This window comes from Thyridium curvatum (assembly GCF_004353045.1).
Source record: "Thyridium curvatum strain D216 chromosome Unknown NODE_33_length_396248_cov_80.180210, whole genome shotgun sequence".
NCBI lineage: Eukaryota > Fungi > Ascomycota > Sordariomycetes > Thyridiales > Thyridiaceae > Thyridium > Thyridium curvatum.
The window spans coordinates 36,800-50,668 of NW_022156788.1; the positions used below are offsets into that span (position 1 = coordinate 36,800).

A 13,869-nucleotide genomic window follows, 5' to 3' on the forward strand; every position below is an offset into this window, starting at 1 on the left:
CTGGAGAACTATCCCGGGAAGGTTAAAACGGACATGCTATCCCGGACCAGCGCATCGAGTGACCGGCTCCACCGGCCCAGTTTGTGGGGTGATGGACCATCCTCCAGGAAGAAATGTAGATATGTTGTCGATCATAATGTCTGTTCTATGTCCCCAAAGTTCCCTCCGCGCACCCCTGAGCCCCTGTCGCTTGCTCAGTCTCCTCAGGCTCGGCTCCGGCGCGGCTCAGGATCTGGTCAGCAGAGATCAGGGGAGACAACCGAATCTGGTTTAGTGTTGCTTTCTTGAATTTTCTAACCTCCTAGATCTCAGACATGAAAGGTAATCTCTTGACTCTTTGTAACTGCCTGAGATCTAGTACAGTAGATGTTAGGAACCAAATTGCAGTACGGCATCACACCGCAAGCAACTGAAGGTAGCGAATAGGCTCGCTTCGTTCTTGATGGAGGATTTTTATACAGATAACCTTTAAGCCGGATGTGATTACTCATCTCACAACGCCAAAGTTATCGAAGTTAGAGCGATCGCAGAGATTTATTTGTTATGTGACTACCAGCGTGAGTCCTCACCAACTATGCTTTACCTCAGTCCATGGATGTATCACCAGACAAACTCGATCAAAACCTTAACTGGTCGGGGAATCGCTGGCTGCAATGTAGTCATAACCACATGGATACTTCTCGACGAGATAGCGCATATCATCAAGAGCCCTAGAATGTAAATATCTATATGGAAATACTTAGATATCTGGACAAACTTACAATTCTCTTGGTTCGGTGTTCCCAGAATAATGAGCTGAAGATAGAAGGTTAAATCTGCTTCACGGATTATCAGCACTCATCCATGGCTACCTTGATAAACAACGGAGTTAGATCAAAGGGCTAGGCGAAGGAAAAGCATTTACATAGCGTAGAGTATATTTCTGTCCTCCCAATCTTCCACTGGCTCTGACTTGGGTATCAGCCGGTGATATTCCTCCATGTAGTGCCTCCCAATCGAAAATCTCGCAGGCCTCCACTTTCCCAGCTCGCCTACGGGTTGCCAACAATTTTCGTTAGCCGCTGGAAGATAGATAAATGTCAATGAAAGAAGTGAGTGGCTTGTTTGCAACTTACACTCGTTGTGGCCCCAGAAAGACCCGGCGTCGAAGATGAGAGGCTTTTGGGTCCCTTTATCCTTCTTCACATTGCGAATTTGGAGGTCTCCATGAACTAGTGACGACCGAAGGCTTCTCACGTGCGTCTCCATAGGGCGGAGGAGTCGTGGGATTACCTTCTCTAGGAGATTAACCGCTAGAGAAGCCAGTTCCATTGAGGATCCTTGAGCGTCGTTTTCATAGTCTAGGATCTTGCGCATGCCCCGGGCAAAAATTTCCTCCCAGGAGTCACACCAATCATTGTCCTGTGGGAACGCACCCATATGTGTGGTGAGGTGGAAACCGAATCTGCCCTGTGGCTTAGGATGTATCTTAGCTTGTTCGAATAGTTCGGAGCTCCCCTCGTGAAACCGAGCAACCATGGTGCAAAATTGCTGCATATCAGGCTGCTCGTTTATGAGATCGTAGAAGCTGCTGATGTAAAAGGAGTGATCCGGTTGCGACGAGCAAATCCCCCAGGCAAGCGGTTTAACAACATTGTCGGGTATAATCGAATAGAGCAATGACATTGACTCATACTCCCCTCGCAACATACTCATCCCGAGGTCACCCTTGGCTATCTGATATACTGTTAGTGAGACACGGGAGCCATCTTGGTGGAGAATACAATCAGACAATGACGAAGTAGCGCCGGGTCGTTGAGTCGTCCTTTACGAGCGAGACTCGTAGTGGCCAAGACCAGCCACTGTCTCCGATGTAAGTAGATTGAACCCGATCCCAATCACCAACGATACCTGTTGCTGGAAATTAACTTTGAAAGTTGCTTTTCAATTTTTCTTATCTTACATTTCATGATTGCCTCATCGACAGAGACATCACCAAGAAGCGCGAGCGGCGGCTGCGGTTTTGTGGAGAGCATTGCTTGGGGTTTTGGTTGGTCAGCAATGAACTCGCCTGTATCCCACAACATGGGCCTTAGACTGTTATGCTACGGCGGTGACAGATTACTGAGCAGCAAAGAGAAAAGAATGGGGAGCTAAAGTACTTAAGTACTTCAAATAGTTGCGTTACCAGCACTGCAGTGTCGGAGTTGCCTGGGCGGGCAGCCAGGCGAGGGTAGGTTCCAATTTTGGAAGGTTGCGGGTGCACGGGACGGTCTTGGGCTAGTCAGTTAGAACCTGACATTAGTGCTACCTAGTTAGGTATCTGGGAAGAGACTTATGAGGTACCGATCTACGTCTCTGCCTACTTTGCTCAGTAGGCTGGCAGGCAGTCCTTGAGCTTCGCGATATCAATTACAGATATAGACCGGACAGAATTAGTTTCATTCCTGTAGAGTCCGTGACTCCGTATAGAGTCAAGACATGAATGTCTATAGTCATAGCTCCTCATGCTGTGATTTAACCTTCTGCTCATTGGCGATCTTCTGCAAATCCGACAGAAACGCCCACCGGCCAGTCCCCTTCCAGCCTTTGGCTTTCCACCCATTTGCGATTGCTGGATAGTATTCCAACGTCTTGTACATGGTAACATCGTGCGCCCATACCACCAATACTCGCTCATCGGCATCAAACTTCTCTATACTCTCGATCGTTTTTTCTGCTGCATCGAGATCCTCAGGAAAGCATCGATCTAGGCCCAGAAACTGGAGCATTCGCGATGCCCTAGGATGGATTTGCAGCAGGTGCTCGGCAGGACAAGGTCGAGGAACTATGTTTGGGACATCAATCTCGTCCGGGAGTGGGAGAGAATGGGTAGGCCGAACTTCGCCCGCGAGGTGAACACTGTCGGCAGCCAAGAAAATGTATGTATCTGGGTCGGCTGATGTCCTAGCGAGGGCATTGATATGTCCAAGGGAATGCTAGAGGGGAGGGCTGGTCTTAGCAACCCATGTGTCAGGCTACCCCAGAAAAAGTATCACTCACCCCTGGTGCATTGAGTAGATAAAAGCTCCCATCTCCGAAGTAGTCGTACCCACGCAAGCCACCAATGTCAATTGTGAAACGCTGATTTTCCAAACCAGTGATCTTTCGGCCCAAGACATCGGACTCGCGGAAGTGCGAGTCGGCAACTGTTGGCCAGCCAGGCATGAAACGATCGACGATACCTGGACCCACGACAAGGTCAGTCGACGGTGGGAAACTAGCAAGGTTCCCTGTATGGTCCCAATGTATGTGACTATTGACTTGCAATTAGCACAAAACTTGTGTTCTTTGATGCAGGCGATGAGCTTGCCTCCACACCACAGCATCAATATCGTTCAGGTCAGTCCCGCCGTCACGCAAGATATCGACAAGCTCCTTCTCGACTACGACCGAGGTGCCGGATCTCTTGAGCCGCGCGACAGTGTCAGGAACGAGCTCTTCCCAATCCTTTTTGATGCCGAGGTCAAAAAGGACGTGGCGATTATTATGTGTGATCAAAAACGCGTAGGAGCAAATGTCAAAGGTATCGAGACCGGCGAATCGAGGATAGAAGAGATCTCTACACGGAATTTTGTATGCCCAGGATGTGGTGTCGATGATCGACACGGACACGGTGGAGTTTGAGGCTGGGATTGCCACTCCCAATGGCGATTCCATTTCAGCTTGCTTGCTTCGAAGTTGGAATGTAAGCGTGGAATGAAATTGTCGAAGTGAAGTTTGTGGAAATCTCAGGGTCCCCTGCGTAGAAGCCCGAATGAATCCAGTTGATTGCGAGGAGGGCACGCACCGTCTGCGCAAACGCACGCTGCGGCCTACGTGGATAAAGACTGTCCTCACCGGTCGTGGGGGGAGTGTCGGGGAGAGCGGAGGTGCCTGTCTGCACATTAAGGCAAGTAAATGTATTGCACTTGTACCTCCCTCTGGGAGGAGAGCACAAGTGGCACCAGCGAGAGGGTCGTCGTTTATGTGGTGTGTGTGACCTGAACTTGTCACATAACCCGAATTTCATCGTTTAGCAAACCGTGGACAGCAAAACAGGGCGGAACACGGATGAAAGTACATATCACCCCTCAATTCCGACGTAGTCATTCTGGCCGTGACAACTGTCCTAGGTAGGTACGATGAGGTAAAGTGAAAATTGATCTCGGGGATCTCCCCCTTCACCCCGAACATGGAGGCTGCGCACTCTTGCACCCCTGCAAACTATGAGGAGCATTGGCCGCTGTGCGCTACCTTTTACATCTCTAAGAGAGGCGGCGAAAGGAAGAAATCGATTTGTTTCGCTCTTTCACGGGTCAAATTATCAATACCGGACCTCTCCATCAGCGCCAACGAGAATGGGCGAAATCCGTCCTCGGTCCGGTGATAAGCCGCCCGAAGAAGTTAACGTAGTGGTGAGTGGCGGCGGAGTAAGTTTTCTTTTCCACCACACTGGTATCTTTTGATGCCCCAAGTACTACCTTAATAGATTCTCCCTTTATTCCCAATAATCTACTGGATCTCCAGGTGGCTAACAAAATTACCATCGTCCGCAGCCTTGGGGACCAGGCACGCCATGGCCACCAGTTCCCGTCAACTCCTCATGGCTTATAGCTGATGCATTGCCTCGAGTTGTATTTCGAGATGGCCGTCCCAATATTCGAGTGATTTTATATCCGGATCCGCTGCCCTCATCTTGGAAAGCAGTCCGCGAGACAGTGCCGCGTTTCTGGGACGGCGAGAAGGATTTCTTCCGCTTGTACCGCGACCCTGACGAACCGCCACAATTCTCGGTCACCGCGGTACTCCATATGGGGATGTTGGATAAGCCCCGAGAGGCATTTCGCCTTGAAAAGCACGGCTATAAACTCGGCTACCAGCTCCCGGATGTTGATGGCAAGTATCCTGACCACGATGATCTGACTGGGGGGGGAACTTGGGCAGGGGTGCCGGACAGGCTCAGCACCGATTTGGACATTGACACAATACACCGTAGAGTGGAATCTGATATTGAGGTATCCTATCTGTTATTCTGGCTAATTACCTACTTTGTGCTGATGATACATTGCACCAGGGTGCCAATATTGTGATCTCCCACGACCATCCACGTTTCATCTGCGGTTACGAATACTTCAATTCTCTAGCAAGCCTTTTCAACCGCCAAGAGAAGAAGAGGGTGCTCTTTATGCACACGCCAATTGAGCATGAGAGCAGGGACATTCAGCATGGCGTGCGCATCGCGGTGAAGGTTCTCGAGTCTATGGTGGATGACTTGGATCATCAAGAAAGCTATGCAGAGTAAGGTGTATCTAGTATTATGAAGAACACCATGCAACCACATGAGATCAAGAGACCAACATATGCTCGTTGTAAATGTCTTGAAAGCTCTACCCATGTTCCTAGGTATTGACTCGTGACAAGGGACACATTGTACCCCCTAGAAATACTATTCGAATCCCACGATAAACACCAACGCTAATATGTCGCTTATAATATGCAGCAATGGCCAGCGTGTTTGTGCCGATAAGGCACATAAATTGTCATGATTATAATACCACTGGCTTGTTCTGTCGCTAAAGGCATAATTTTGTTCGTCACTGGGGGCCTCGGTCTTCCAAGTCCAAATGGTGGTCCATGGTGTGTGCGCTGTCCTTAAGTAGTTGGTGATCTTGGATCATAATCATGGTTGGAATACGGTCGATGGAAATATGCTCCTAGAGAAGAAACAGCGCTGTATTTATGCACCGCTGCTCTTTTACTGAAAGGGGTGTCAGAGCGAGTGAAAGAACACCTGGGCAAGCTGTGGGGCACATCCTTCAGCATTCGATCCTTGGGCCGCACTACAACGAGCGAGAAACGCGACCTTCTGCAACAGATCTCTCCTTTGAATAAGAGCAGGCTACCGCACAGAAACTACGAACGGGAGAACTATATCAGTTCATATTCGATAAAAACCCCTCCTAGGATTAGGCAGCTGTATTGTCAAGACCTTCAGGTAATCCATACCTGAACCTATTTCTTAGGAACCCATCTCCCTGCCAGTAGGGATACCTTGTATTCAAAACTCTCCAGCTCTTCTGCTGGCTCCAGTACCTGTCTGTAACTTGGTCCAATTTTCCTTCTCGTTTCCCTCGCGCTGTTGAATAGCTCTTCGGCCTCCTTAGTTCTCTCGACGGTGAGCTGGTCAGTTCTCGCTCCAATCACCAAACCGAGATGGTACCTCGCCCGTGCGATTGCTTCCTCACTACCTTTTCATTAGCCAGTGACACCGTGCTGGGACTCGGGTAGTTGCACATACGGCCAGCTTAGTTCGATATTGCTGAGGACTAAGCGCAAGTGGGATCTATATATGCATCAATTTCGCTGTACGCGTTGTTGGGGGAAGAGGGCTGATGAGACAGCGTGGAGCACTTACTCTGCCTTATCCAGCTTTCCTTTGAGCCGGTATAGCTCAGCAACCAAGTACAAGCTGTTTTTGGTGTGCAGATTCGTCTCGCCGAGGATCTCCTTCCTTGTATGGTAGACGCTCTTGTGTAAGCGCAATGCTTCGTCACCCTTACCAATATTCATCAAAACCACCCCGAGAATGGAGCGGGCTTTCTGTGTCGATGCATCCCTGTCAGTGCGTCCAGAGCAACAGAGCTGGCAAGAGTGTCGGGCTAGGTCTTCAGCGCCCGCCGCGTCCCCTTGGTAGAGCTTTACGAGAGCGAGATTTTTGTATAGCTCCCCGAAGTGCCAAGGTAGCTCATCCTCAGTGGCGTGTTTCTGCTTGAGCGTCTGCGACTCAAGGAACAATGGCAATGCCCCATCAGCGTCCTCGAAAGAAAGCTTAGCACAGCCCACGTCGTTTTTGGCATTGGCCAGCTGCAGAGCCGTAGAGGAAGTTATGACTTGGCCGCGCTCTTCAATCAACCTGATCCTATCTTCCCGAAGTTTGAGGGCATGTTCACACTTCTTCAACGCAGTCGCCCGTCCGCTTAGCCCAATAGTCTCGTGTACCGACCCTCCGATCGCAAGAAGGTCCGCGTGCACCAGCGAGATCTGTTCCGTGCTGGCCAGACTGCTGCAGACCTGCTCCCCCGTATTCAGGACCTCGATAGCGTCACCTGATAATGCACGTTCCCACATGTAGTTTGTGGCCGTGTCGGAGAGAAGTGTCGCGAATTCATAGGTTGGTTCCGTTTTCGGGGACCAATCCCTGTATACCGACATTAGACTGATGATGTGCGGCAAACACCGCTCGCATTCCACGACTGTCAGGCTCGTCGGTGTCTGCAACTCGTCACTCTTGGGGAACTCATGCCGAACCATGGCCACAGCACGCTTGAAGACAGTATCCAGGGAACGAGCTCCGGTATAATCCAATTGTTGAATGATATGTCTTTTAAGAACCCTGTGCATCGATAGGAAATTCTTGCCCAAGTCACTGGTCACTCCGACGAGGTGCCGATCGATTAGACTCTGCCTGATCTCGTTGAACCTAAAGAAAAGAATCAGCAGGTCTGTGGCATTCTCGATGGTGACGAGACTTACTCGAATCGCTTATCTTTTGATAGGAAGTCAAGGTCCTTGTCTGTCCAATCACCGAAAAGCATATCTTCGTCGACTTCATCGGGGCTCAGCATGGCCATGAGTTGAAGGGTTCGCCGAGCCTCCGGAGTGAGCGAGTTTAAGGCTAGGCGCCAGGCTTTGGCCATCGGTTCTCCATAGTGAAAATTTGTTGACACTCTCGAATCATATGCCTAAATTCTTTTGAATTGAGACGGGGCCCGGAGATTGTCCAGAATGCTATTCAGGGGCGCTCGTGTGCCTTCGACATAGCCTGCCACATGTGATAAGAGGAGAGGGAGACACCAAGCTCATGTGAGATATTGCGAGCTATGCTGACGGTCTCTGGAGAGTGCGTCTGGGTTGCATGATCAACGACCCCGAGTATGAGCTGCGCACCCTCATTTTCGTCGAACGCATCCAGATGAATACCAGTGGCTGCCCAATGCGAAACCACTCGACGCTGCGTTGTCACGATGATGGAACCGTGGGAACCAGGGGACCAGAAGAGTGACAGATCGACGTCAGGATCATCTGCATTGTCAAAGACCAGAAGCCAATTGCCATCTGTATCAAGTTAGTCAGACTCTTTGCTTACAAAGTCTTATCAAGGCAATGTACTCTGAACCAGCCAATCCTTTACTAATTTCACATTGGTGACTTGATCTTGAACGGCGGAAGCAGGAGTCAGGGCTCTTGCGAACCGTGCAAAGTATGTCAGTAGCTCAACGCTGTTTTCGGCTCTGACCCAGAAGATGTAAGCATAATCCTCTCGAAAGCGGTAGGTATACTCCAATGCGACCTGGGTCTTGCCCACTCCGCCGATACCGTGAATGACACATGAAGTTTGACCAAGTGATGGTGGGGTCCTTGCCGTGTTCCTCGGACGCAGGTTCTTGTGTAGATCATCCAGTACATTGTCCCTGCCCTGAAATCGATAGTTGCGGTGAAATGGAACGCCGTTCACTACAATCTGCCGCCGCAGATTCGCTTGGGTCAACCCAATGATGTGTTCGTGAGCGCGAACCCCCAGGCGGGTCCGGGCGATGTCGACTTGTGCCTGAAAGCTTGACGCATTCTTAGCCACCTGGAGACGGGTTCGCTCAAACTCCTTGCGCAAGCCGCCAAAGCTCAGACGCAGGAGTAGTTCTGGGACATGCGGTTAGCACTTATGGTTGCACATTCTGATGTGACTGGTAATGTCTCACTCCATCGCTTAGATTTGAGGAATAACACGGTGTCAATGCAGAAACTTATGTAGTTGAAATAAAGCTTCCTGAGGGGCTCATCCAACTCATATGCGGTGGGGAAGAGTGAACGATACTCTTCAAAGAGAGGGAGTTGCTGGGTCATCTCGGTAATCATTTCACTGATGGCAGCCATCGTATCCACGAATGTGTACCCAATCTGCAGTCGGTCAGCGACAATACTGGCTTGTTTTGAAAGTCTTACGCGGCCGTACCTTCAGTATCGCCTGGAGACTGCCCCAAACAAAACATGCGATGTCACTAGCCTGGCACACGGTGCTAATTGCAGCAGTAAATTCCTTAATTTGCTCAAGGACCGTAAGCTTCAAGAGTCGTCCCAGCCCACGCAGCGCCCTGCGGTCTTCGAGATCTCTTAGATAGATGTCGAAGGTGTCGAAGGAAAGCTTTGTGTCGACCTCCCCGAGATGTTTGCCCAGCCGGCGCTTCTGTACATTGAGTGTCTCTTCCCAGCGCACCCGCGACCTCATTTGCCAAGCCATGCCGCAGCAGTAGATACACTCGGGGGTTGCTCCTGCGCAGTTGGGACAGAGAAAGGTTGGAGTCAGCCCAGGCTGGAGATTCAGCGCTGAGGGCCGAGATATAGGACCAAAAATGACCATGCGACACATTTTAAGGCGAGATGAGGCCTCAGGGGGCCGGAGGTTGGGTTGCAGGTGTTGGGCCCAAGGCACGATTAGTGAGCGCTCGGAATGGGGGCCAAGAGGCAGACTCGGTGATGGCTTGTCATCGATGAGAGGGTGTGGGAGGACGAATATGACAGGATGGTAGTACGGTTGAACAGGAGGATAGGAGAGCATGAGATGTGAGTGGAGACGGAAGAGAAATCTAGCGAATCGAATGCGCTTGGGCAAGGCAAGAGCATTAAGCGCACGAAGAGAAGTTTTCTCGAGCCTGAGAGATTCATCAAGATGAGTTGTGTTGGCAATTTGGCCATGGCTTGCCCATTGGGCCTCTATTCTTGTCAGTTCGATCAAACATCAAACAGATCACGAAAGTTGGCTGTCAAACCCGATAACGTGGCACTCGTACCATGGCTGCCGAGGAGGTGCAAAAACAGGTCAGAGGTGTAGGAAGGGTAGCACATAAATGTGCAATGTCAGTAATGGGGATGAGTGGGGATCATGAATTGAATTGAGCCCTACTATGTTGAGACTTGAACTATTGCTGAACATGAGGAGTAGATATGTCACTGATTCTTACTCTCTCTAGCGAGAACTGATAAGAACAGGTCGAGCGACTGACCAGTTTGAAACGGTCGAAAGAAAGTGTGCCGTTAAGTCTCTTGATATACCAATGAAGTAGCCCTTATCTACTGTTTTCTTGACAGAACTTCAGGAAATCGTGTATCGGTGTAAGAGAATCAAGTCCAACATCCTAGAGGAAAGGCAATTCTCTCTGCCCAGCAGCGACAACTCCATAATCCTTCAAGCAAGCCACCCTAACACGTAGAAGTGTCAAAAGTAACCGCTCAGGGAGACCTTATCTTAGTCTACCGTCTTGGCTCCCAGCCTCTAGACCTCATGCTATCATGATATAACACAGAGTAGTGTTGGTATAGAGCATATTGGATACGGAATGAACCACTAGCACCGTGGGGCAGGGGCCCGGTCAGGACATTGCCCTGTGGCCGTGCAGTCAGGCTATTTTTTATCCAGCCGGTAGAAACAAGTTATCAGTGACGGAGACAAGTGTGGGGCTATTTCCGAGACGGGAAACCGCCAGCATAGGTGGGTTTTTCCACACAGAAGAAGACAATAGTGTCTAGCAAGGGCTCAGGCTCGGTTCAGGCTCAGACCGTATCAACTCACCCTTATGCACGAGGAAGGAAATTGCTGAGGGGAACTTTCGGGTGTGACATTTATCTGTAATGACGACATTCGAGCTTTCTTGAGATCATGCTTTTGTACTCTTGCTTCCACGAAAAGCTGTCTGTTGATTTCTTATCCCATCAGCAGACAAAGTGGAATTCTGACCCGTGCACATAAGGATGACACTGCCATACAAGAGACCGGGCTCCTGGGATCTTGGATATCGAGTTGCTCTTCAACACGGACGACATTTAGAATGGACGTCCAAGATACAGCCAACGAGCTAGAGGCATGGATTAAGCGCTCGCTACCGAGGCGCATCTCAGCCGCACACGACTGGATCTCAGCTGCACATGACTTGGCATGCGCACCTGCGCAAAACCAAGTTTTACCGACCCAACGTCGATGGAATCTATCTCCCACCATCGTCAAGCCAAAAGGGATAAATCAATCTCCCTTGTGTTACCCCTAGGCCCCAGGGACCATGCGTCTTATCAACACAAAGACGCTCCGGCTGAGCGAGTTCTTCGGCGATGCGGTCCCCGAGTACGCCATCCTCTCCCACACATGGGGCGACGAGGAGGTCGACTTCCGCAGCTGGTCCATCGTCCAGGACTTCGACGCCGAGGAGGCCAACCCTTCTGGCGCCCAGCGTCGCCGCCGCCGCCTCCGCGCGGCCTGGCCCCTTGGCGGTGGGTCCCGCGACGACCCCGTGGCCGACGAGGTGCAGCGCATAAAGGCGCTCTCGGGCTACGCCAAGGTCGTGGCCGCCGCGGGGCTCGCGCTGCGCGAGGACGGCCTCGAGTGGGTGTGGGTCGACACGTGCTGCATCGACAAGTCGAGCTCGGCGGAGCTGTCCGAGGCCATCAACTCCATGTTCCGGTGGTACGCCGGGGCGGCCGTCTGCTACGCGTACCTGGTCGACGTGCCGGGCGGGCTGACGGAGGAGCAGTGCGGGGCCGAGGGCAGCGCGTTCCGGGCGAGCCGCTGGTTCACGCGCGGGTGGACGCTGCAGGAGCTCATCGCGCCGCGCGAGGTCGACTTCTACGCGCGCGACTGGACGCCGCTGGCCAAGAAAGGGCACGTCCTGCAGACGCTCGAGGAGGTCACCCACGTGTCGTACTTTGCGCTCTCGCACGACTCGGAGCTGTCCGAGTTTACCATCGCCGAGCGCATGTCGTGGGCTGCGGGCAGGCAGACGACGCGCAAGGAGGACGTGGCGTACTGCCTGCTGGGCCTGTTTGGGGTGCACATGCCGCTGCTCTACGGCGAGGGGGACAGGGCGTTTGTGCGGCTCCAGGAGGAGATCATCAGGTACGATCCGGATATCTCGTTTCTCTCCTGGTGCTATCCCAAGGAGGTCATCCAGTATGATGTGGAACCTGGGACGTGGCAAGTGACATCGACATGCAGCGTGCTTGCAAAGAACCCGGCGTGCTTTGATAGCGCGTCTGGGCTCATCCCGACCTACATTCCGGATTGGCTGGATGACGCTGTCAGGAGCGTCGATTATGATGACTATGACCATGGCTACGAGGATGAGCCAGAACCAGAAGAAGAATCAGATCCTCCTCTTTTCTTTATGTATCCGCACAGGATCACGAATTTGGGCTTGCTCACATCTCGGCCGCTGATCCGGACACTCGTGGACGGAGTGTACATGGTTGCTCTCTCGTCTTTGGTAACGGGCTCGAAATCTGATGGAACGGACCACTGGATGCCAGTCGCTGTCTGTTTCTTAGGTGTTGCAAACCGGTACACACGTCTAGCCTTCCCAAGCCCAACGGTCACAGCTCGAAGCAAACCACTCCGAGAGGCAATATTAGCCATGAACTTGCTCGACCAATTCATGGATCGTCACAAGCCGCAAGAAATGTTCATTGCTCTCGACGTCTCCAGAGGGGCGCAGCTGGTGCAGTCGAATACACAGTCAGACGACGCTCCCGGGGTGACAGGCGTCTTCGTCACGTTCCCTGTCGAAGACGGCCAGGCCAAGGACTTGGACCTGTCTGTCTGGCCGCCCAAAACCACGCCTGGAAAACTGCCCTTCATAGAGCTTCGGGGGAAATCAGAGCAGAGGCTGTCGTACGGGCTGCTGCATTTTTATGACGAACACAATGCGGTGTCCTATGGGGTCCTCTTTGTGGCGGAAACGGATGCGAGCGGCAAGCCCACCAAATGGACTTGCCGGGTCATAGAACGGGCTGGAAGAATACTTGGCCACTCTGTGGAAGGATGGGTTGAGGATGAGTTGAGCAAGGCCATGGAGAGCTGCTCAGAGGATCAGCCGTGGCCGACTACGCATATCATGGAGCGGAAGTGCGCAGTGGTGATGGAAGATTCGCTCTGGACGGGGAAAAGGCGCGGCGTGCCCTCGAAGTCGTACGGGCGGCATGCGTTCCACACGCTGATGGCGCATATCATCTTCTACTACCCAGTGCCCGCTGCCTGCTGAGATATGAAAGCATGCGCAGGTGCTGGTTGGAGCCTTGTCGAGAGTCGTGTTCGGCGGTGATCAAGGTTCCTCGTAGCTGGAGGCGACCGGGTAATTGCTGCCAAATACGAAGTGTTCAGGTCCAGGGCACGGACCTCTGCCGGCCAAAGATGCCCTTTGGTGTTCGATTTCTGGTCGGGCTTCGAGCCTGTAGCTATTTCCATCATGCATACTCTATGAACCGATTGATGGGTTCGGGAACAAAGTCTGGGTCGGATAGATGCATTGGCGGCGGGCGAGATTGGCCGTTGGCGCTGGGGCTGATGGTCTGGTCGGCCGTTTCAAGGGACCGAATAGCGGCATGCGTTAGTGCCCGCAGCTACTAAATGAGCCTCGGTCCTTGTGCAGAAGTCTGCCGAAGTCACAATTACATGTATGTAGATACCTGTCTGATCCATCGGTGGAGGGGTTTTATCAATCATCTGATGAACCGAAAGTCTGACGAGGGGCTCCCACCACTTGGTGCCTCTAGGTTACTTTATGCTGTTGGAATGGAGATCTCGTCATCGGGGCGACGGACCTCAGTCAACACTCCACTGTGCCCTGAAGGACTCGAGGCAGTCCTGGAAGCCTGAACATGGACGCCTCCACTGCTGGGATGGTGGGATGACTCCACTTTTCTGGTCCCTAGGCCCCCCCTTGGGCCCCTGTTCCTCGTTATTACAGCACTAAATAAGCCTGGCCTCGGACGCCCAACGCCAATTGGCAAAAAAAAAAAGTGTCAGGGAGCTGGCAACGCGAAGATGGATCA

The 13,869-nt window shown here is 52.0% G+C and overlaps 5 protein-coding genes across 5 annotated transcripts; 2 read left to right on the forward strand and 3 right to left on the reverse strand.

The window, feature by feature from the left end:
• Positions 1–625: 625 nt before the first annotated feature.
• Positions 626–2,015, reverse strand: E0L32_005979 (uncharacterized protein; the record flags this gene model as incomplete). The annotated part of the gene is made up of 5 exons (XM_031140560.1): positions 626–710; positions 762–795; positions 1,116–1,716; positions 1,778–1,890; positions 1,943–2,015. The coding sequence occupies 5 exons, from the start codon at positions 2,013–2,015 to the stop codon at positions 626–628; spliced, it is 906 nt and encodes a 301-aa protein (XP_030995219.1).
• A 459-nt stretch (positions 2,016–2,474) lies between these two features.
• E0L32_005980 (uncharacterized protein) lies at positions 2,475–3,678 on the reverse strand (the record flags this gene model as incomplete). Its single annotated transcript, XM_031140561.1, has 3 exons — positions 2,475–2,957; positions 3,022–3,274; positions 3,338–3,678. 3 exons carry the CDS (start codon positions 3,676–3,678, stop codon positions 2,475–2,477), a joined length of 1,077 nt encoding a protein of 358 aa, XP_030995220.1.
• A 514-nt stretch (positions 3,679–4,192) lies between these two features.
• E0L32_005981 (uncharacterized protein) lies at positions 4,193–5,302 on the forward strand (the record flags this gene model as incomplete). The annotated part of the gene is made up of 4 exons (XM_031140562.1): positions 4,193–4,298; positions 4,348–4,430; positions 4,557–5,015; positions 5,075–5,302. The coding sequence occupies 4 exons, from the start codon at positions 4,193–4,195 to the stop codon at positions 5,300–5,302; spliced, it is 876 nt and encodes a 291-aa protein (XP_030995221.1).
• Positions 5,303–6,411: 1,109 nt separating this feature from the next.
• On the reverse strand, positions 6,412–9,900 carry E0L32_005982 (uncharacterized protein; the record flags this gene model as incomplete). The annotated part of the gene is made up of 7 exons (XM_031140563.1): positions 6,412–7,480; positions 7,534–7,702; positions 7,948–8,115; positions 8,170–8,697; positions 8,757–8,955; positions 9,011–9,768; positions 9,846–9,900. The coding sequence occupies 7 exons, from the start codon at positions 9,898–9,900 to the stop codon at positions 6,412–6,414; spliced, it is 2,946 nt and encodes a 981-aa protein (XP_030995222.1).
• A 1,208-nt stretch (positions 9,901–11,108) lies between these two features.
• E0L32_005983 (uncharacterized protein) lies at positions 11,109–13,079 on the forward strand (the record flags this gene model as incomplete). Its single annotated transcript, XM_031140564.1, has 1 exon — positions 11,109–13,079. The coding sequence occupies one exon, from the start codon at positions 11,109–11,111 to the stop codon at positions 13,077–13,079; it is 1,971 nt and encodes a 656-aa protein (XP_030995223.1).
• Between the last annotated feature and the right edge of the window lie 790 nt (positions 13,080–13,869).